The sequence below is a fragment of the Rattus norvegicus genome, chromosome 6, assembly GCF_021556685.1.
Source record: "Rattus norvegicus strain SHRSP/BbbUtx chromosome 6, alternate assembly SHRSP_T2T, whole genome shotgun sequence".
NCBI lineage: Eukaryota > Metazoa > Chordata > Mammalia > Rodentia > Muridae > Rattus > Rattus norvegicus.
Genome location: NC_141539.1, coordinates 102,384,497 through 102,408,216, shown reverse-complemented (window position 1 = coordinate 102,408,216; position 23,720 = coordinate 102,384,497). Strand labels below are relative to the sequence as shown.

Genomic DNA, 23,720 nt, shown 5'->3' with positions numbered 1-23,720 from the left:
AGAGTTTAATATGTGTCTACCATCACATTTAAGCCACATCTTTATCTCTGTGAGTTTGAACCCAGCCTGGTCTATATATAACCAGTTCTAGGCTAGCCAGGACTATGTAATCAGATCCTGTCTTTAAAAAAAAAAAAAAAAAAAGTACAGCTGTGGCTCATTTGTCAGGATATTCCCTGCGCACAGTTGCAACATTTTAACACAATGCTGCAGAGCACTCATTCTCGTCTTTATCTTGCAAAGGACCCTCCAGCAGAACATACACAACACAAATAAAATCCTTCATGTCAGACAGACAGAAGGCTTGACAAATGATGAATGTCCGTGTTATATAATCCCCTCAGTGTTTTGTTTAGCTCTCAGACAACGAAGCTTAGTGGAAGGACAGATTGGGTAAACTGCTGCTGTTCGTGTTGGCAAGCGTATCTCTGATGAACTGACTTTAAGCATTTGCATTATTGAGGGTACCATACATAAACATGGTAAGAACTTTGAGGTGCCATTTTGAGACATTATTTCTAGATTTCTCTCAATAGTGTCCTACTATTTTCTTAGGGTTTAGTCATTCAGAGTAACATTCAGTAACATTTAGTAACATTCAGAGGTGAGTGGAGAGTTCATGAACATCAGGGAATCTTTCAAGTAGTTTCTCTTTTTTTTTTTTTTTTTTTAAAGATTCATTTTATTTACTATGTATATGAGTACACTGTAGCTGTCTTCAGACACACCAGAAGAGGGCATCGGATCTCATTACAGATGGTTGTGAACCACCATGTGGTTGCTGGGAATTGAACTCAGGACCTCTGGAAGAGCAGTCAGTGCTCTTAACCGCTGAGCCATATCTCCAGCCCTCAAGTAGTTTCTCTTAAAGTCAAGTTTGTTTTTCAAATTTGTGACTTCCTAAAACCAAGCACTCATGATAAGATTCAATATTTTCTAGCATTTCACAGAGCAAATGTTGTAGTAACCCAGTCATGCTACCAGCTACAAAGAACAGGTTTGCCCCTGGAGATTTTTCCCTAAAGGACTTTATAAAGTCAATACATTTTTAAGGGAACAGCAGTAGTAAACATGAAATCAAAATTTGTCGTGCCCTATACTGTAAAAATGCTTTACCAGAGTACAGTTATTTCTCTAATATTTGTGTCGCTGCTTGTAACATCTAAACAAAAACAAGAGCCTGCAGGAGGTCCACAACATTACAAAAGCACCATGCCTGCCGGCCTGCCCCCTGAAAAGGGCAAACATCCTGAAGTCCTTTACCCATTTCTTCAGTGTTCTGAGAAGAACAGAAGTTACATTGTCAAGATCTGAAAGCAACTGAAGCAATCAAAGTAAAAAGGAACAACTCTACCAATTGTTTGCAGTGTAAGAGGTAACACCCACAACAGACACCAGCTTTGTCAACCATAGGCTTAGGGTAGGTACAGGAAGAGCAGAGAGTGTTGGTAGCTTAGGGATATTTCTCTAAAATCTAAAATGCCCAACAATGGGGAGATGGAACTGGAAGAGACCACCTCAGTAAATAGATATGGCCCCCAGCTGAGGCAAGGGATCAACCACCCATTTTTAGCCCAGAATTGTTCCTGTCTAAAGGGAATACAGGGAAAAAATGGAGCAGAGACTAAAGGAAAGTTCACCCAGTGACTGGCCCAACTTGGGATCCATCCCACGCACACACACCAAATCCTAACACTATTACTGAGGCCATATTGTGTGTGTAAAAGAAGCCTGGGGTGGCTGTCCTCTGGGAGGCTCCATCAGCAAGTGACTGAGACAAATGCAGATACTTGCAGTCAACCATTGGATTGAGGTCAGGGAACCCTATGGAAGAGTTAGAGGAAGGACAGACTGAAGGAGCTGAAAGGGATGGCAACCCCATAGGAATAACAAAAATGCCAACTAACCCAGACTTCTCAGAGCTCCCAAAGACGAAGCCAAAAGCCGCCGAGCACACATGAGCTGGTTTGTGGCCCTAGGAGCAGGTGCAGCAGAGCACTGCCTTGTATAGTCTCAGTGTGAGAAGATGCACTTAATCCTGTGGAAACTTTATGCCCTAAGGAAGAGGGGTACCGTGGAGGTGGATGGGTGAGTTAGGGAGCACCCTCTCAGGGTTGGGGTATGTGTGAAGAACTAGGGCAGGGGAGACCAGGAAAGAGGACAAATTTTGGAATGTAAAATAAATAAAATAATTTAATTAATAATGATGATGATGATGATTGTAGTTGTAAAAAAATGTCTAGAAGTCACAAATTTCATTTAGGGAGAAAATTTGCTAAACATATTTTAAGCCTGGTCATAATAAGACTCCATATTTAGTTCCCACTTCACAGTTATCATGGTGCAAAATATTCCCATCCAGAGTTTTTACACTGGCCTCATGAAACAGGAAGCCCACAGACTCCCTTTCAGACTGTGAGGCACACTGGCCCACTCAGCAGCACTGTGGATGCGCTCCCCCCTAAAAGTCCACTGCACTGTTCATGAGAATAGAGAAACAAGAGCAAGCTTCGCCTCCCTGAGGAATGCGTCATAATGAGGCTCTCACAGTTCTCTAGGAGGTTTGTGTGTTTTGGAACAGAACAATGAGGTAAATGTGCTCTCAAGGCCCCTTCCTAGGATATCCTAGAATCAATCCACTCCAGTAGTGCTTAAAGAGTATCAGAGAGGCATTCAGGGATTATTGTCAAGCTCATGCCCTTCCACACAGATGAAGTCTTTTGCCATAAGAATCAAATTTTCAGATGAAGATATTAAGTCTGTTCTCCTCTTCCAAGTTGGATGTCTTCACCCTGATGGACATCCCCTTCTTTGCAATTCATCTTTCAGCAACTGCTGTTTACAATTGGGTCTTCATCAGAAATCTCAATTGTATTCTGTTTCATTGCCCTGACTTCAAATCCACTCAAGCCTTTTATTCTTTTTGTTACACTCATTTATTTGGAGCAGCATAACTGTACATGTGGTAGTCAGACGACAGCTTGTAGGAACTGGTTCTCTCCTTCCACCAGGTGGGTCCCAGGTATCGAACCCAGGCAGAAAGTACTTTGCTAGATACACCTAGGCTCTCTTGCCATTGCCCATCCTTATAATTTTCTGTGTACTGCATGGCTTATTCCAATGACCGATAAGACCAAATACTGTCAATATTCCATTACCTCGAAGGACAGCCTAAAAAGCCCAGTTCTACAGGTCAAAGAGGTTTTGCAAAATCTGGCATACAATTGTCAGTAATTATTTCATTGATAAGATGATTTCTTTTCTAAACCTCTTTTCTACCCACTTTTGACAGCTATTGAAAAAAGCCAATTGTGGTGAGAATTTTGGTTTCTTTAAAAATCCAGTTATGTGAGTATGTTTTTGTTTTAATCCCAGGCGTGGAGGAAGAGGCTGCTTCACAGCAGGTGATTATGATTTGCCTCGTGCATCAGCAGGTGTAGGATTTTTGCTAGCTGCAGATAGTTTAACTTTGGGGACTCTGGAGAGGTCCAAAGGGTCTTGTGGCAGCTGCTACTCCCCTGCTGCTGGTTCCTGATGCTGCATTTGCTTTTGCACTTGCTGGATTGCTGGTTTGCTATTGCTGGATTATTAGATATTCTGACAATGGAGACTGGAATTGCCCATACATACTGGACATAGCCTAAAGACGTCTTTGTCCCTTTCCCCTCTAACCTTCTTTCTCTCCTACCTAGTGCTAGGGGGCTGGAAAGGATTGAGGAGGAATAACAGGTGGGAGGGTGGTTACTATAAGAACCTAATAAAATAGCTAAAAAAGAAAAATGCCGACAGTCAATTTGGACTGTGTTGTTCTGTGTGCAGCTGGGGCAGTACAGAACTTCAGTTCCACTGCGTGACTGCTGAAGCTCACCACTTCCTCAAGGCAGCCTATGCAACCACTGAGGCCAAGGATGAACCCACAAGTGAATTATCAAGAAACTCTCAGGAAACCAAAAATAAAGAAATGGAATTAGATTACTAATCACAATATATAAAAGCCGTGATCCAATACATTTGCAGGTAAATTCTGTATGCAATGCCAATCTTTCATAAAACTAAAGAAATGAGAATTTTTCAGACTCATTTGAAAAGGTCAGTATTACTGTCATACCAAAGCCAAGGAAGGACACTACAGGTAAAGATTATAAGAGAGCACCCCTGTCGCTTTTATATACAGTAGCCTTCAATAAATACGAGCAAACCAAATTCACTTTAAAAGAACCAGTGGGTCCATAGAGGCAAAGCAGGACTGAGATAAAAGACGCTCACCCTCTATACCTTTTTTGAACATGATTTTGTAGCCACAGCCAGACAAATTAAATAAGGAAACGCAATAATAAATCCAAATCAGAAGTTAGACTGTTTCTGTTTGGACTTGAAATGATCATACATACAAAAACTCTAAAGGCGTCACCAAAACTTTGGTGGTACTAATAAAAATATTAGATAAAGCTGAAGGGGACAAAGCCAGCATACAAAGATTACATGCTACGCAGCAGCAAACGACCCCTTAAGGAAATTAAACAACCCCATTTACAATGGTATAAAAAATGGGAATAACTTCAGAGAGGTAAAGACTAGTGCACTGATCTATAAAACCATAAAACACCAATTAAAAATACACATGATGCAAATGAAAAGATACCCTATGTGCATAGAGTAGAAGAATGAATATTGCTATAGGGTCCATACTGTACAAACTGATCATACTGTACAAACTGATCTACAGACTCAATGTCATCTCTATAAAAATTCCTACGTCACCGTTTAAAGAACCAGGTAAGGTACTCTTAAAATTATTTTTGGAACTGAAAAGACTGCTATCAAATAAAATCATCTTAGGAAAAAAGAACAAACTTAAAATTATCACATTTCCTGACCCCAAACTATGGTTCTATAATAAACATAGCAGTATGATACCTGTTTATAAGTATAATTATTTTCTAATTTTAATAGTTTTCTAATTATATATCCAATAAAGGTAATAATTAAAATATGTAAGGTACTCACAACAAAGTAAACAACCCAACTGAAAATAGAAAAAAGAATTAAATAAACAGTGTTTCAAACAAAACATAAATGGCCAAAAGGTACCTGAAAAGTTGCTTAAATCACTACCCGTCAGAGAAATGCAAACTAAAATTATGATGTATTTTCTCACACTTGTTAGGATACTTATTATAAAAAAGACAAGAGAGAGTAAAGAATGATGTATATCTAGTCCCAGTACCTGGGTGACTAATGCAAGAGAGGTCAACCTGAGGTCAACCTACTTAGAGAAGCCCTGTTGTAAGCAGAACAAACAAGCAAACAAGAACAGAGGGGAGAAGAGAAGAGGGGGCAGAGAGGGAGAGAAAGGCTAGAAAAGCAAGGAAAATAAGTACTGGAGAGATTGAAGAAAAAGGGAACCATGGTAATAGTCTTGGGAATATAAATTGGTGAAAACATTTAAAAATATAACTACCAAACAATATTCAATCTCATTTGTTAGTAAATATCCAAAAGAAATGAAATCAATATCTTGAATCACACTAGCATTATTCATAGTAGCTATTCTACAGCAACAATCTAAGTGTCCCTTAACTGATGACTGGATAAACACACACACACACACACACACACACACAGACAGACACATACACACACATACACACAGACACATACATACACACACAGACACACATACACATACACACACATACACACAGACACATACATACACACACATACACACACACATACACATATACAGACACACACAGACACACATACATACACACACACATACAGACACACACATACACACAGACACACACACATATACACACACACAGACACACAGACACACAGACACATACACACACATACACATATACAGACACACACAGACACACAGACACACAGACACACAGACACACACATACACACACGACAGTAAATCCATAAAAAGGAAAGGTAAAGAAGACGTGAAGTTTGGAGCAGAATCTCTTAGGGGAATCAGGGGGAGAAGATGGGGGTTGGAGATGAGAAATGGGGGATAGATACAATCAAATTTCATTATACAGATTTATGTGAAACTGTCAATGAATTGTTTTAAAAAGAAAAGAAATCATGCCATTTCTGGCATCAGGGATAAATCTGTAGGATATTATGTGAAATGAGCCAGCAAGAGGAAAACAAACAGTGTAATGTGCTTACTCAGGGACAGAACTTCAATGAGCATGTGCCTCGGGTTAGAAAGTAGGAGATGCAAAGGCACCATCGGTTGGCACATACGTTCAGCTGAGAGGTGAAATAAGCTGTGTCACATACTGGCATAAGTAGTAATGCTTACTGTTTGCTTGATACTGGTAAGTGCTTGGTACATGTTATGACCAAACACATATTCACACACATACATGTGAATGGTGTGGAAAAGAGTATGTCCACTCATTTAACTGTGGTCATCATTACACTCTATGTGTGCATATCAAACAAATTATAAAAAGTGTACAACTTATATATTCCCACTTTGGGTTTTGGCAGTCGGATCCAAGGCCTAGCACTTCTAAGGAAGCACTCTACCACTCAGCTATGGCCACAACTCATCGTATATCAGCAAATTATACTACAGTAAAGCCCCTACGTGTTTTCCCCCTGACTACTGACTGTGAACAAAAGAGTAAGAGTTTCACAGAGAAATGTAAATGAGAAATTGATATATTGACACTGATTTTTCAGAAAAGACAAGTCTGTTAATAGTTTGGAAACAACTTATATACCGTATTTTGAACTACTGTAAAAATACAATAGATAATAAGTACACCATAAATGAAGATATAAATAAAAGAGGAAATCAGATTTAATATATATAAAAACTCTTGGTGATATTCTATGAATATTCTAATATTCTGTGAATCTAAAGCTATTTTAAAAAGTCTAAAAATAATAAAAATGGGGATTTTTGTGGCATAAAAAGCCCAGTAGAGTTACCCACAGAAGTCCATTTTACTTCTTAGACTTTGAGAAATCAAATATGGACAGTGTGACCATATTTTCTATAAGATACAAATCCTTCCTATTTGTATATTTCCTACTTTGAAGGCTATTTCTCTAGTGTGTTGCTGTGTTTGCTCATTATGTTAATTATTACATTCTAACCGGTTTTCCAGGGATTAAACTAGTACCCCTGTTTTCTCCTAGATTCATTTTACTCTCCTCTAAGACAATATAAGGAAAGGACTTGTGTGCTTATACTTCACATTTTGTTTTCAATGAAATATCATTATTTAATATACACTAAATGGCAATTCAGAACTTACTATAATTTTTTTAAAGTTCAACTACCAAAAAAAATGTAATGATGATTTACAGACATTTATCATGGGCGTATTTCATGTACTCATTTTTACTTTATACATGTAATTAGAAAAGCATATGCACAAATTATACTTACAAAATAATTATAAATTATTTTATTTACAAAACTCTGAGATTTAATTCTTCAACAAGTAATTTAACCAAATCATTTGAGTAAACATTTCACCAGAAGTCAATATTCAAACTGTTTGTATACCACATAATCTATTTATGTCAAATCCTGTCTAAATTTTTCTATAAAACTGTAATAAGCAAAACACACAACCACAAAGGCCTGTTTACTAGAAGCTTGGAGCAGAGATTCAGCTTCAGGGTAGAAGCCTACTAAAGACTTGGCCTAATGGTTTAACTATGTGCTTACTGTCAGCCTAGTTTGGAGCATAACAATTCCACAACCTTTAAATCTATACACCAATACTGCCAAAATCATTCTAATACACTGAGACTTTATATGTAATTTTACTTAAAACAGGAGAGCAATCTTTCAAAATCCCTGTAATATTGCTGATGTTTATATGTCACTCTCTTGTTTGTATGGGATAATTAATTTCCTCTTCACAGCAGTAGGCAGTACTAACGCAATCATTTTTCTTTCATTGTTCACTAATGAGACAGTATTTCCCATGAGAATCTCACTGAGGACATAGGCTCTAAATATAATAAGCCAAAGGAAGTTTCACTTTATTTAGAACCATTCTCATGTACATTTTATCTACATGAACACTAACACCAAAATGTTTTCTTTTCTATGGATAATAAATGCTTATCACTAGAAATGTGTAAATAGGACAAACAAATTTTGGCAAAAATAATTTTAAGAGTGCCTTATCTGGTTCTTTAAACAGTGACATAGGAATTTTTATAGAGATGACACTGAATCTGTAGCTCACTTTGTACAGCATGGACCTTATAGCAATATTAATTCTTATACTCCATACACATAGGGTATCTTTTCATTTGCATCATTTGGTGTTTTATAGTTTTTTAGATATCAGGTACACCTCTCTAGAAAATAAACAGAACAATTGACAGAATATTACCCTTTATCCAAACCCTATTAACCTTTCATTAGAAACCCTTTAAAGGCGCTATTTCTAAGTTTGTAACATCTGGAAATTAGAAATATTAACTGCAGCCTTGGTTTGAATTCCATGTACTTTAATGAGAACCCACACGCTCTACTTCAAATATCAGTTATTATAACAACTCTGACAGTAAGACACTTTCATATATCGTTAACTGTCACACTTTATGTGGTATGATTCTTAGGAATATACTTTGAATAATACTTTATTGTTATATAACTTGGCTCATCAACTGCAATTGGCAATTAATTATCTTTTGAGATATCAAATAGTCTACATTCTTAAACAGTACCACTTACCAATCTGCTCAGAAATTAGAAAAAGTCTCAATTTCTCATTTATAAATTATATCTTCATGGAAGCCCAAAGAAAGCATGTAGGGGCATATTACCTTTCATGGTGTCCTAAATCCAAAAGAATTTCATCTGCATGTCTTTGGAGTTCATTTCCTTCTAAATGCTTTAATTTCTTCAGTTCACTTTGTAGAAAAAACCAGAGCTCTTTAGCTCCATTTTCAATCCTCCTCCTTAAGATTTCATGATCCTTCCCCAGACCTGCAAAGAGAAAGTATGAATATTTCCAACATTTTGGTGAGAGGAATTTTCAATCATTTGTGCTAAAGTCAACATATGAAGATGGAGAAGAGTATGTACCACCACATACCATTTCTGGCTTGTTTCTTGTAATTTTCAATCTGTTCTTTGGCCTTAACAAGCTGTTCTTCTAAAACACGGACTCTTCCCGTAGCCGTCCCCTGGTCAATGGGGCCTTCTGGTATTCTGTATTCAGAGAGGAAGATGTGACTATGTATACTGTACAGCAAAACACATGTATACTTTTTATATGTTTATTAGTGTCTCTCCAGGTCATCAGGCATATCAAAAAGAGTTATAAAGTGACTTTCCAACTGTAGAGGATCAATCATAAGGACTGGCATGAGAATGACAGGACCAGAAATGAATCATGTAGTTGATATTTAAGTTCTACTGGGAGCTAAGAAATCTTTAGAGCTATTCCATAAAAACTTTCTCCTTATTTGGGGCATCACCTTTGGTGGCCAAATGACCATTTCATAGTGGTGCTAAAGATAACAAAAATGTGGGAGAAGGTGAAGTGACTTAAAGGGAGGAAGCATGTAACTAAAGGGTCTCTGCAGAGGCACGAATGGCAAAGACAAAGCAATTCTGTATTAATCTGTATCAGGTCACATGGTTGTTTCGATCTGTAACTCCACAGCTGGCAATGGTCTTATAGGGAAGGGAAGATAAGAGGGGAAGAATAATACATTTAAAACATTGAGATCGTCTTCTTTATTTGTCTGAAACAAACATACAAACAAATAAGCAAACAAAATCATTCAGTAATACAAATTGTTGAAAAATAATACAGGAACTCTAGGATCTTTTGCTCATATCATCAACCTGTCTGTTCTTCTTTGCAAACTTGGCTAATTTCTAACGCTCTTGCTTTTAGCTGACTTTCATCAGTACTCTGTACTCCATTTTGTTATAAATATATAAGGAAAACCTTGGGGTAGGCTAAACAGTGATCTTCCAAAAATATCTACATCTTTATTTCTGGAATTTATAAATCTTACTTTATATGGAAAAAACCAACAACAACAACTTGGAATGTGTGATTAAGGACCCTGAGCCTGGGGGGCTGCACAGTGTGATGTAGGTGGGTGGTAAATGTGACCATGAGAATCCACAGGAAAGAGAGACATGGGGAGACGGCTACAGAACAGAGAAGGGCATACGGGCGCTCACTTGAAGATGCAGGAAGGATCTAGGCGTGAGAGCTGCTTCTATTTTGGAAACTGAAAGAGGAAACATTTTTCTCCTGGAGCTTCCCTATGAAATGTTGCCTCTAGACACCTTGGTTCTAGCTCAGTGAAATCATTTCTGACTTCCAGCCTCCACAACCATCACAGGAAAGAAAAAAAAAAGCCCGCTGTTTAAAGATAGCAACTTTCTGATATTTATCTCAACTCTCAGAGGAAACACACACATAGAGACACATATTCTTTCGCAAAATTGTAAATATTAAATAATGGGTTAATCCTTCTTCAAAAGTATAATTATTTACAAAATTTATCTATTTTAACATCATTGTCGTGTGTAGGAACTTAGTTTCTAAGTTACGTGTGGTGGAACCTAAATCAAGACAGTGAAACAAGCCTTTGGCACTGATGCGGTGGGACAGGATTTTCCTTTTTAATAAAAAGCAGCTTCTGTTGTGGTTTGCTCTGAAGTTACTGTATTTTGATGCTAATTCCACTGCCCCAAGGACAGCTGCCTAGTCAAGGACTCAGAACTCAGGTGACTTCACCAGAGCCACCTCCATTGAATTTGTAAAGTATTGGTGAGGGGCAGGTACAGGATAGAAGGAGGCCTATCATTGGAGGAGAAGGAAGGATGGGTGGGAGAGAAGTTTGAAGGAAGAAGAGGAGACCGAGAGAGGGGAGAAGCCGTGGCAGGACAAGATGGCAGGTGATGTTAAGATTCGGCTCTGTGTATTTACAGGTTGTTATTAATGTTCTCAAGGGATGGATAGTACCGGGCATTGTGTGTTTAAGTGGGCAATTATATCTTACCAATTGGATCTAAGATTATTGTGTTGTGTGTTCTTTTATGTGAGGGTTTGAGTGTAAGAAAGTGTGCGGCTGGGCTGTGTTTCCACCAAGATATCTAACAGATATCTGGGACACCCCGGTGCGGACCAGCGGGGTAAAAGACTTACATTTTTATTTTTATATTTTTACAACAACAAGCTTCTAAACATATTATAGAACTGAGGAGGCCAAATTAACTATTAGTTACCCGCACTGCACTTCAGAACGGATTTCGTGTTGTAATTATTGTTTTACATATAGTATAACTGTATTTGTACTTAGGTCTGTGCATGAAACTGTATTAACATCAAATAGAAGCATTACAATGACCGTCTTCCATACACGTATCTTGACTAATGTATGAGTATCTACTATGTATATACACAAACAAGGTATGTACTGATGTGTAATTTCTGATAGCTGCTGATCCTCTTCTTTCAAAATTAGATGGTTCATTTCTTAGAAACCATTTAAAATGAAAAGAACAAAAATCCTTTTACCACGTGGGATCTATTATGGAGGCACTGTGCCATGGACAGTGATTTCTCTATCAGGTTATAACAGAGATAAAAAGAATTTCAAACAAAGAAAGATTATCTCTAGGCTCTCCTATCTCATTTCTTCCTAGACTGCTGGACAATACCAGGGACAAAATAAGACATAAAAAATAACATGCACTCTTTTCAGCAGATTTACATCAAGTACAAAATTCAATCAAATTCTAATGAATCAGAATGGAAGTAGTGATTTATATTACATTTTTATATGTAATTACATAATCCAACTGTGAATATACTATAAAGAAAAAGAAAAAAAGAAAGCAAAAAGACCATTCTTCCAAAACACTATCTATAATCGTCTATCAGTATGAACAGTAGGCTTAGGCTTGAGAATGGAATGTTCTCCTATCACATTCACTATATAAAAGATACATAGGACTTCTACTTTTTACCATGATTTTAAGAAACCAAATTACTATCCTGAGTGAAACTAATCAAAACTAAAAACTGTATGTGTATGTACATATACAAATAATATATCATATATTTCTTAAAATATATGCTCCAACTTACATCTCCACAGAATTTCCACACCAGAGTGCAGAGAAGGGGACAGACTGGTGGACCCTGGTGGATTCCATGAAGAAATGGAGCTAGAGTATAAAACTAAGATACACAGAGTCCAAATGGTAGAGAGAATTAATAGGGAGCTGAGCACAGAGACACTCAGAGACCTGCAGAAGCAATACTAGACAATCAGCATAGAACCAGTAACACGTGGAAGAAAGCATTGAACAAGGAAATTACTCAAGACTGGGAGGGAAACTCCCCAGAAAGATCAATGGAAGTGCTTGACAGTCATACACATTTATATAGGGCACGAAAGATAAAGCTCAGAAGGATATGGGATACATAGTGGGGAAAGGAGTCTGAGACTAACAGCTATTTTTATAGGCAAGAGCAAAAGATCCAACTATTTTCAAGTAATTAAATCCCAGGGGAAAGCTTAAGAATACTTGAACTGATACTGGCAGCCTGAGTCTGTAATCCCACTACAAGAGAGGTTGAGACAAGAGGACTTCAAATTAAAGGACAGCTCGGTCTACTCAGAGTAACCTCTTTGCCTCAAGAAAGAAAGAGGGGAGGGGGAGGAAGGGGAGAATGGGGGAAGGGGAAGGGAAGGAAAAGGGAAAGGGAAAGGGAAAGGGAAAGGGAAGGAAAGGAGGGCTGAGTCTATTCAAGTGGTAAAATATTGGCAGCACATACAAGGTCTTCAGTTCAGTCCCCAGTACCACAAAAAGGAGGAAAGGAAATTAGGGGGAAAAAACCAAACAAACAAACAAACAAAAAAACCCAAAAAAATCTTGTAAGACAACCCATAATGAAAAAATGAGAAAAACCAGTTAATCAAAACATAGTTAGCATATAAAAAAGTCACTTGAGGCTGGAAGTATATGTCAGTGGCATTTTTGAGGATCAAATTTGAGTCCCATAACTGAAACACACACACACACACACACACACACACACACACACACACACACATCAAACATATAAAAGAAATTTTTAAAGGGTCAATATAAGGACCAGAGCAATGGCAAGGACACAGGTTTGGTTCCCAGCACTCATGTGGCAATTTACAACAGTGCACAATTCCAAGACCAGAGGATCTAACACCCTCTTCTAATCTCCCAGGTCACCAGGCACATATATGATGCACAGACATACATGTAAACAAAATACTCACTAATGAGACAGTATAAAAACATATATAAAAAATATAAGTAAGACCATAGTTGATTTACAGGGATGAAAACAGTCACAGAGAAAACAATGACTAGAATTTGTTGATTATATCTATTCCTTATAGCTTAAGGAACAAAAAATAGGACAAATAAAGTACTAATTAGAAATAGAGAATTAGACAAAAAGCAACAAAAACAAAAAGCTGCCAGAAATAGAGAATTAACAAAAATCAGAGAAGATATCAACAAAATAGAAATTGTAAAAAAGCGATAGGGAAAAATCCATGACTCTAAGAGAAATGGTTTGTCAGAAAAATCAATATATGGACATTTTTTTTTCCAAATGGGCCTCAAAGTAAATACTTTCAATTTTTCAAGGCTTCACATGAAGCCAAAGCTATACACAGATACATATCTAACATTTAAAACACAACAACCATTTAAAATATAAAATTATTCCTAGCTTGTGGCTTATCAAAAAGATATGGCTGGTAGAATTGGAGTCTAAAGGTTTTGTTTGACAACACCTACTCTGGATAGACTAATCAAGAGACAGGGAAACTCTCAGTTTAATGTATAAAGCCAATATGGCCCCCAATATCAAGAGCATGGAAAGATATCTTATGAGTTCTAAATATGTTCTGCACATTTCAATAGCTATGGATATGGAAACATCCTAATCTGGCAGCCTATTGGCGATTATTAAATTTGTTTCCACAGGCACTTATTTAATGTCTATCCTCCTGGCTTTACCAAATCCTGTCAGGGCACTACTCTATACCTGGCAGCTGACAAGTTCTCTAATGCATAACAGCTTCTTCATAAATATTCCTGGAATAAGGATAGTAACGAATGCTTATGATCATAGCTAGTAGGAAGAAAGGGTGGTGGTGATGGCAGTGAAAAATAAAAACTGTCATTGAGCATCCAAACATCACTGAGATGAAAACACAGCTTTTGTAAAATTGAAATTAGAATACTCAGTAATCCATTACTACAAACTCCAAATGACATACATTTATTTATAAGCTCAGGCTCTTCATTACAAAAACAGGAAAGGAGAAGGAAGGGGAGAAGAAAGGAGGGGAGGGGGAAGGGAGGGGAAAGGGAGGGGGAAGAAAGAGGGAAGAGGAGGAGAAGGAAAGGAAGGGAGGGAAGGGAAGCCCAGGATACAGGTTATTGTGAGGAATTTAGACAACTATTCTAGGCTGACTTGGTTAAAATAAGTATCCAATATTGTTTCCGCTATTAAATTACCATTCTTTAAAAATCTATAGAGTTTTTTATTTTTTTTAAAGAAGTTCTCTGTGTCACAACCTTTGCCAATAATACCTTGTTTTCTTCATGTACTCTACAGCCAATCTTTAATCTGGATTTTAACGCAGATTCTGAATCTTGTCAGAACTTATATACTAAGCATCCAGATAAACTATTAGTAGAAAGCTCTTACAATGGATGGCAGCAAGTGGCTTTATATTTGTATTAAGTGGCTTTCTTAAGAAGTGTAATTATGGGGTTGGGGATTTAGCTCAGTGGTAGAGCGCTTGCCTAGGAAGCGCAAGGCCCTGGGTTCGGTCCCCAGCTCCGAAAAAAAGAACCAAAAAAAAAAAAAAAAAAAAAAAAGAAGAAGAAGTGTAATTACATTGCTTGTCAGCTGTTTTCACTCCATTGAAAATCTTTTAAAGAATAATGACGACAACACGATAAACTGCCTGAGAAGTAGCATATTTGGAATAAAATGTTGAAAGGAGACTCAAATACTGAAAGACAGAGTATCTTTGGACATGCAGACCAAAATGATTCTTGCACCTCCAAATATAGACTTCCTACAGCACAAGTTTTAAGTCTTCTACATGACATAAGCTCACACCATGAGTAAGGACTTAAGAATATTTTCCAAAATTCTCATAACCAAATCGGGAAACACAGTCCTAAAGAAGGAGCTGTTGTTTCCTTAGAGAACACGGATTTTTCAGGCATGCTTCAAGAGAAAGGAAGAGAGTTGTGATGAAGAGTGTGAATGGGGATAAGAAGGTTCGAAACAGTGATGCTGGTGAGTTAAGGATGCTTCCTCTCCCTCACCTTCTGCAGAGCATTACCAATATGCCTGCTCTGGAGTAGACGCCATATCCTAACATCATTTTCCTTCATTACTACTTTAGCACAGATGACTGAATCTTTTTGCTTTCTTGTTTTTTGTAAGGTTGGAAACTGGCCTCCAACAAAACATGCTTTATGTTTAAAAGCTAATTTCAAAATTTCCCTCTAAACCACTAAGATATTTATAAATTTGCCTTCATTATTTGACTATGGAAACAAAACATTATTTTTTCCAGAAGAAAAGTAGAGACTAGGGAGAGGGTACGAAAGAAAAAAGGGAGGGAATGATCAAGGCATGGAGTAAGACTGGAGGGATGGTTTACTGGTAATTAGCTTGCCTCCTATCCATGAAGCCCTGAAATCAAACAAACTGTCCCACACATCACCACATCACCACAACCACCACCAACAGCACCACCACAACAACAAAACTAACCAAAGCTAAATAAATTAGTCCAGATTTAAGCAAATACATTTATATTCTTCTCACAAATCAAAGGAATATATAAATGTATGTACACAGATGTACAAAAAACTTCCAGTGTGTACATTTATACAGATTTCAATTACTGGAATCTTTTTAATGTAGGGCAGAGAACATTAGCCTAGCTCAATACTTACCACAGCAAACTGGCTAAACTTACAAAGCAGACACTTGAAACATCTCCTTAATCTACTTTTTTGTCTGTTCTATTCCCAGTAGTAAAAACAATATAGTAAGAGTAGCTATTATGTATTGTACTCCAATTCAGTTCAAAGCACTGATTAGCATTTAATATACATTATTTCATCTAGAGTATATATATATGCATATATAATTTATAACTGCATCTAAATTAACAGTAATATTGAAAAGTAAAATACATTGTAAGTTATGAACACTGAGGTTCAGGTTAAGTAAATTTGTTTGTGGTTCTAAAGCTAGTAATTGAAACAGCTAGAACTTTAAATAACTTTTCTTAACCTTCTTTCTTGTTAGAAGAATTAAAATACATAAAGAACAAATTCAAGTGAGACAACATGAGTTATAAATACCACATTAAAAATGTTCACCTGATTTAGTTGTTAATATTGGGAAGTTCTGCTAGAGCCAATTATCCTTGGTGTTTCAATAGAGAAGCATTCAGAAGACCCAGGCCCCCAAACTATGCAACCCTAAAAGAACAACAATAGCAACCAACCAGAGCTCCCAGGGACTAAACCACCACCCAAAGAGTACACATGAACTGTGAGTACAAAGAATACTATGGCTCCAGCTACATATGTAGCAAAGAATGGTGTTGTTGGGACCCTTTGTCCTGCCAAGGCTGGACATTCTCTCCCCATGGACTAAGGCTGGTCTTCAATAACAACAATAATGACAGAAAGCCCACATACACATGGAAGCTGAACAATGCTCTACTCAATGACAACTTGGTCAAAAAAGAAATAAAGAACAAAATTAAATATTTTTTTAGAATTTAATGGAAGTGAAGGCACAACATACCCAAACCTATGGGACACAGTGTTAGCAGTGGTAAGAGCAAAACTCACAGCTCTGAGTGCCTCCAAAGGGAAACTTGAGAGAGCATACACTAGCAGCTTGACAGCACATCTAAAAGCTCTAGAACAAAAAGAAGCAAATATACCCAAGAGGAGTAGAGGACAGGAAATAATCAAACTAAGGGCTGAAATCAACCAAATAGAAAGAAAAAACTATACAAAGAATCAACAAAACCAGGAGCTGGTTCTTTGAGAAAAATCAACAAGATAGAGAAACCCTTGGCCAGACCAACCAGAGGGCACAGAGACAGTATCCAAATTAACAAAATCAGAAATGAAAAGGGAGAGAGGTATAACAACAGTTACTGAGGAAATTAAAACAATTATCAGGAGATAATTCCAACATATAAGAAGGACACATGTCCCACTATGTTCATAGCAGCCTTATTTGTAACAGCCAGAAGATGGAAAAAACACAGATGCCCTTCAACAGAGGAATGGATACAGAAAATGTGGTACATTTACACAATGGAATACTACTCAGCTATTAAAAACAATGAAACTATATGAAATTCTAAGGCAAATGGATGGAACTAGAAAGTATCATCCTGAGTGAGGTAACCCAGTCACAAAAGAACACCCATGGTATACACTCACTGATAAGTGGTTATTAGCCCAAAAGCTTGAAATACCTAAGAAAAATCCACAGATCATTTGACGCTCAAGAAGAAGGAAGACCAAAATGTGGATGTTTCATTCCTTGTTAGAAGGGGGAATAAAATACTCATGGGAGGAAATACAAGGACAAAGAGTGGAGCAGGGACTGAAGGAAAGGTCATCCAGAGACTTCCCCACCTGGGGATCCATCCCATATGCAGCCACCAAACCCAGTCACTATTGCTGATACCAAAAAGTGCTTGCTGACAGGAGCCTGATATGGGTGTCCCCCAAGAGTCTCTGCCGGAGCCCTACTGATACAGATGAGGATGGTTGCAGCCAACCATTGGACTGACCAAGGGGACCCCCAATAGAGGAACCAGAGAAAAGTCTGAAGGAGCTGAAGGGGTTTGCAACCTCATAGGAAGAATAACAATATCAACCAACCAGACTCCCCAGAGCTCCTAGGGATTAAACCACCAACTAATGAGTACACATGGAGGGACCCAGGGCTCCAGCTGCATATGTAGCAGACAATGGCATTATCCAGCATAAATTGGAGAAAAAGGCCTTGGTCCTGTGAAGACTCATTTCCCCAATGTAGGGAAATGCCAGGGCATTGAGGTTGGAGAGGGTGGGTCGGAGTGACAGCATCCTCATGGAAGCAGGGGTAGTGGGTAGGGGTAGACGGTAGGGAGTATGGGATAACATTTGGAATGTAAATACATAAAATATCCAAGAAAATAATTTTTAAAAAACGTTCATGTCATAAAGAAAGAGAGCCCTGAGAAGAATTTAACCGTTATTAGCTGTGTACTACTGGGTAAAGTATTAGCCCTGTTTTCTTGCCTATAATACTATGAAAACAGCAACTGCACAACAGAAGATTGATTTTGTGAATTACATGTGCTGCAAAAGTAGCTCAAGAAACGTTACTAACGTTTTTATTGTCTTCTTGTGTAAAATAGCATAGCTTCCTGTGGAATGTCTTCATGGACTATCAGAAAACTTTTTGGAGATATGACATATAATGACAGCTTCCTTTCATGAGATAGTCAGGATTACTACTAGTTTGTAACAAAAAAATCCACATACAACAATAATTTTTTAGACAGGGCTTTGCTTGGAAAACTCAGACTAGAACTTTAAATTATTTTAAACAAAAGTGAATCTCTTAAGGTATTAGAAATTGCATAATTGGTATTTTTGAAATTGACTACTTATGAATTTGGCTTCTATTATGATTCTTTAAACAATACGATTTAGTAATTTCATGAGATATCAGGCAAACCCACACCATAGTTTTTATATTAGTTCTGAGAAACAAAGAGAAAATAGAGACTTTAGAGTTTCCTTCTCTACTCAATTAAAAACTTTAAGAGATGCTTAAAATTTCAAAGTTACTATCTAGCATTTCCCTTTGACCACAGCCACAGCTCTGCACTCTGGGCCTGAATCTTATGATTCGGGGTCTTCATTCCCGAGTCTCCCCACCAAGAACTGAGTGTCTAGCCCTCAGTCATCTGGCTAACTAGTTCCTGAAGCACAGTAATAGGACCACATGCCCAACAGTTTCCATTAGTCTATGCTGTAACCACATGGTATAGCTGGCACTGGCGTATGGACCATTCCTGTCTGCTCCCCTATAATAGTGTCTCACAGTTACTGCTGTCAGCGCGAATAGAGATTATCATGTACTATTCTGTCTTCTTTCACCAAGTCATACCAACAGGGCTATTACTCTTCTATCTAACCCAGAGATCTTCTAAATGTTCCCCCATAGGAGTTATTTTAAGTAAAATCGTGGCTGAATACGTCTCAAAAGCTTGTGGTAGAATATAAATTATCATATCCCAAAATGAAACGAGTTTCTGTATAAGTATCAGACAAAAGCTATTTACAGGGAAGAATGGCAGTCCTCAAAAACAAGCCCACTACTAGAGCCTTTGCTGGAGTCTCATTTTTTCCCTTTCCAACCAAAGTTGAAATTTCAAAAAGCCCTTAATAATGAAAGAAAACTTCACAAGTCATATATTTATTCTCCCAGAAAACAAAAGTCCCTTAAAGGTGCCATTGCTTATTAAATAAGAGAAAAGTAAATTGTGGGTCATTCGGAAGTTATTTATTTCATAGCCAAACAGTCACATTTTCCTGAACTACTTTCCAGCAAAGGAGCAGCTACAGATCACAGCTAAAGTAAAAGCCGTGATAAGTAGGCAGGCAGGCAGACAGACAGACACACAGACACACAGAGAAATACTGATAGATATCCAGAGATTTCCGCTTGTTTTAAAAATGAATCTGGGCACCCGAATCACTCGAAGCCAGCCCAACCACACGCCTTCTGGCCCTCCAGCAGCCCTGTCAGCAATGGCAAAGAAACCCGAAGGAGCACCAAGAGATAGCAAGAGATGAGGCCTCCTTCCTCCTACCACAGCCATGACCCAGGTGTCTCTTCAGAGAAGAAGACAGTCTTCCATTAGGCTGTAGCTTTGGGATTAGAGGGTGAAGTAGCTGTGTTTTAGCCACTAAATTTCCCTGGAGGGGTGGTAAGCAGTGGTCTTATCCAGCTCAAACTCACACCCTCCTTGTCCTGCTGATGCTGTCTGTCCCCTGGGATCCAGGTCCTCTGCCTGCCCTCCTTTGGAAAAGACAGTCTGGATTTTGTGTGGGATATAAGGGTCTAACTGAAATCCCTCTTCCTAATAAACATTCCCACTCGTTCTGGAAAAAAAAAATGAAGCTGGGCAAACCACTGAACTAAGAACGGGACCCCAGTTGAAGGAAGCAGAGAAAGGACTGGAAGAGCTTGAAGGGGCTCGAGACCCCACATGAACAACAATGCCAACCAACCAGAGCTTCAGGGATTAAGCTACTACCCAAAGACTATACATGGACTGACCAGGGGCTCCAATCGCATAGGTAGCAATGAATAGCCTAGTAAGAGCACCAGTGGAAAGGGAAGCCCTTGGTCCTGCTAAGACTGAACCCCCAGTGAACATGATTGTTTGGGGGAAGGCGGTAATGGGGGAAGGATGGGGAGGGGAACACCCATATAGAAGGGGAGGGGGAGGGGTTAGGGGGACGTTGGTCCGGAAACCGGGAAAGGGAATAACAATCAAAATGTAAATAAGAAATACTCACGATAATAAAGAAAAAAAAAAAGACCCTATTGGGTTGGTACCAGGAGTAGGGTGTTCTGGTATGATTTAAAAAAAAAAATGAAGCTGGGCAACACTCCCTCTCCCTCTCCATCTCCCTCCTCCTCTCCATCTCCCTCTCCCCCTCTCCCCCTCTCTCCCTCTCCTTCCTTCCCTTCCTTCCCCCTCTCAGCACAAAAACAAACAAAACATTACAGGAAAGCCTTGGTAATTAAACCCTTAGCTAACAAGCAAGTGGAGATGCCCCAAAGAGGTGTCCTGTGAGATCTAGAAGCGTCTTTTGCTTATTCTTAGTTTTAAAAGCTGTTATGTGGTACCGTTTATACCTTTGTAGTTACAACCAGCTCATACAAAGAATTCTTAAAATACTCTGTTCTTTGCCTGAACCACGAATCTTATTTGCAAAATGTGAGGCTGCTGGATTATATAAAATACACCAGCACACGCAAACCTGCTTTAAAGCACAAATTTCTCTAAGTTTTTATGCAGAACACTTTAGGAGACAGACAGCACACCACTTCTCAGATAAGATATGAAAGACGTCTTCTTTATACAGCATTCTAGCAGCAAGTTGTGCTACCTCAAAGTCAAGACCAAGAAAGATTCTCTTCAGCTTCTCCTTCTGTTGCCACACTACTTAACCTCAAGTAGATTAATCCCCCTTCACCCACCACGATCAGGCAAGTTTGCCAACACTAAGTTACACAAAACCCCTTGTAAGGTGAGCAATTTCACTGAAAAGTTGTCTGTTACCAAAAAGTTGTTTCCTTGTGTGTTGTCGCAATGTGGTTGAGGGATAACGCACATTTTTAGCACTCCTCATAGTTTTGGTAAACTTTGGAGTAGGAGAGAAAGAAGGGATTTTCCCACTGGTCTCATCCTTTAGATACACAAATAAAAACCCTAACAGATCTTTGCCTAATAATCTATTAACAATTTCTCCAAACTTTAAATGTAAAGACAGGCTAATGAACAAGTATATTTTTCCTACTGATTACACTTAAAACTTTGATTTTTTTTTCCTTTATACTGGCCTTCAGCTCTCTTTAAAGCTGTGTAAAATGATAGTTCTTCTATAGAAAGCCTGCCTTGAAGTTAGACTTTATTTCAGTCACATTTCTTTCTACAAATTTCCCTTAGAGTCACTGCCCATATAATCAGAAACAATTATACAAGCTAATGAAATGAGTTCCTTGTTCAGTAGTCTTATCACTTTAGTGATACAGGATCATTTGAAAAGCATTTTATAATTCTTAACAATGGCATATCATTTTCATAAATTCAAATAAAATCTCCTTTCAATTTGCCATCTTACTAACGAAATCACCATTTGCTGTTTATTCCTTAATATCTCAAAGCAAATATATTCTTTTCCTTCACATTGAAAAATACTCTCTGAAAGCCTTGAGTGTACTTTGACTAGGGAGGAAAGACAGACAAACAAATCCTTAAATTCAAAAGAAACAAAAGTATAGAACCTGGGGATGTTAAACTTTAATAAACAGTGACTAATCTAGAGGTACAGATGCTTACTAAGACCAATGCAAAATACAGTCTTAAACTCCAACTTATTCGTGCAATAATCGAACAACTGAGCTGAGTACTGTGTAAGAACTAAGACAAAAGACAGCGAGAAGCTGTCTAACATGACAGTCATCAGTTAGAAATGTGTGAATAATTTATAATCAGAAACAGAATCCACAAATAAACTGAAGGATGAATAAAATTCAAGTTTCATCATTCCATAGATTTTATTAAATATATCAGGTTCTGAACATTACAATACAAAGAGTAAGATGGTTTGCTCCTTCAGCACACTGACTTAAGACAAATGCAGAAGTAAAATTAATACACTGTTATAAGTGTGTATAATGGCAAGAATAAATGATACATGCTGAGAGAACATGTGGAGATGGTACCTTATGGGGATGGAAAGAACCAAGAAAGAATTCTCATAGAAAGTTGGAGTGTTAAAGAATCAGTAACATTCATGAGAAATACTTCAAGAGGGGGTTAGGGAGATTGCTCAATGGGTAGTGTTTGCTGTATAAATGTAAGGCTGGGAGTTCAGATTCTATTTGTCCACATAAATGCTAGGTAAACAGGATGGCCCACATACAGTTCCAGAAATCAAAAGGCAGAGAGACAGAAGATTCCTAGAGCAAGCTGGTTACCTACACTAGTTGTAACCCTGAGTTCTGGTTCAACTGAGAAACTCTGCTTTAAAGAATAAGATGGGATAAATCAAGGAGATTCTCATTATCAACCACAGGTCTCCCTTTGCACCTATACATATGTAAATATACACACACATATACACATGTTCTGAGAATGCTTTAGAAAAGTTGAGTACAGGGTTAAATCAGTATAACAGGAAAATATACAAAGATACAGAGGCATAAAACATACTGCTTTTGGAGAACTGAAGGCTGCTCAACATAAAGGCTGAAATTAAGGATGCTGTGAATGTTTTCTGTTACATGAGCTAGCTATTGCACTCATGAACACACTGTACTATGGTTACCAGCACAAGATCAAATGACTCAACATTGTAGCATGTACAGAATAGAGGTGGTGTGCTAATAAGGCACCACCCCCAGCTGAGAAGCAATTGGAAGCCTCAAGAAGTTAGGGAATTTCTTTTCTTCAGGAGGTGTGATCATTTGTAGGTTGTCCATGGATGGCCCCATATCCATGTGCATGCAGTACTAATTAGACGCAATGAGTTTTAAAAACAAAACAAAGATGAGAAGGGTGATACATCAGGAGTATGAGGTGGATATGATCAAGATACATTGCGTGTGTGTGTGTGTGTGTGTGTGTGTGTGTGTGTGTACCCACATGTTATATATACACACACACACATTTGTAATTTAGTAGATCTAGAGTGGCACACTAAAAATCTAGAAGCTAAGGAGTTCCTAGATAATGGTAAAACTATTGTTGACAGACACTGAGAATTGTTTCAGCAGCTTCCATGAAAACATAAGTCTAATTCTAAGCCACTTTAGCACCATTCT

At 38.0% G+C, this 23,720-nt stretch overlaps 1 protein-coding gene across 3 annotated transcripts in view; it reads right to left on the bottom strand.

Annotated features, from left to right (window-relative positions):
* Positions 1 to 23,720, bottom strand: part of Fut8 (fucosyltransferase 8) — a 246,864-nt gene that overhangs the window by 112,226 nt on the left and 110,918 nt on the right. For all 3 annotated transcript variants that reach the window (NM_001002289.2, XM_087554154.1, NM_001412189.1), the window contains 2 exon segments: positions 8,833 to 8,995; positions 9,105 to 9,220. In NM_001002289.2, the coding sequence (NP_001002289.2) occupies positions 8,833 to 8,995; positions 9,105 to 9,220 (279 nt within the window).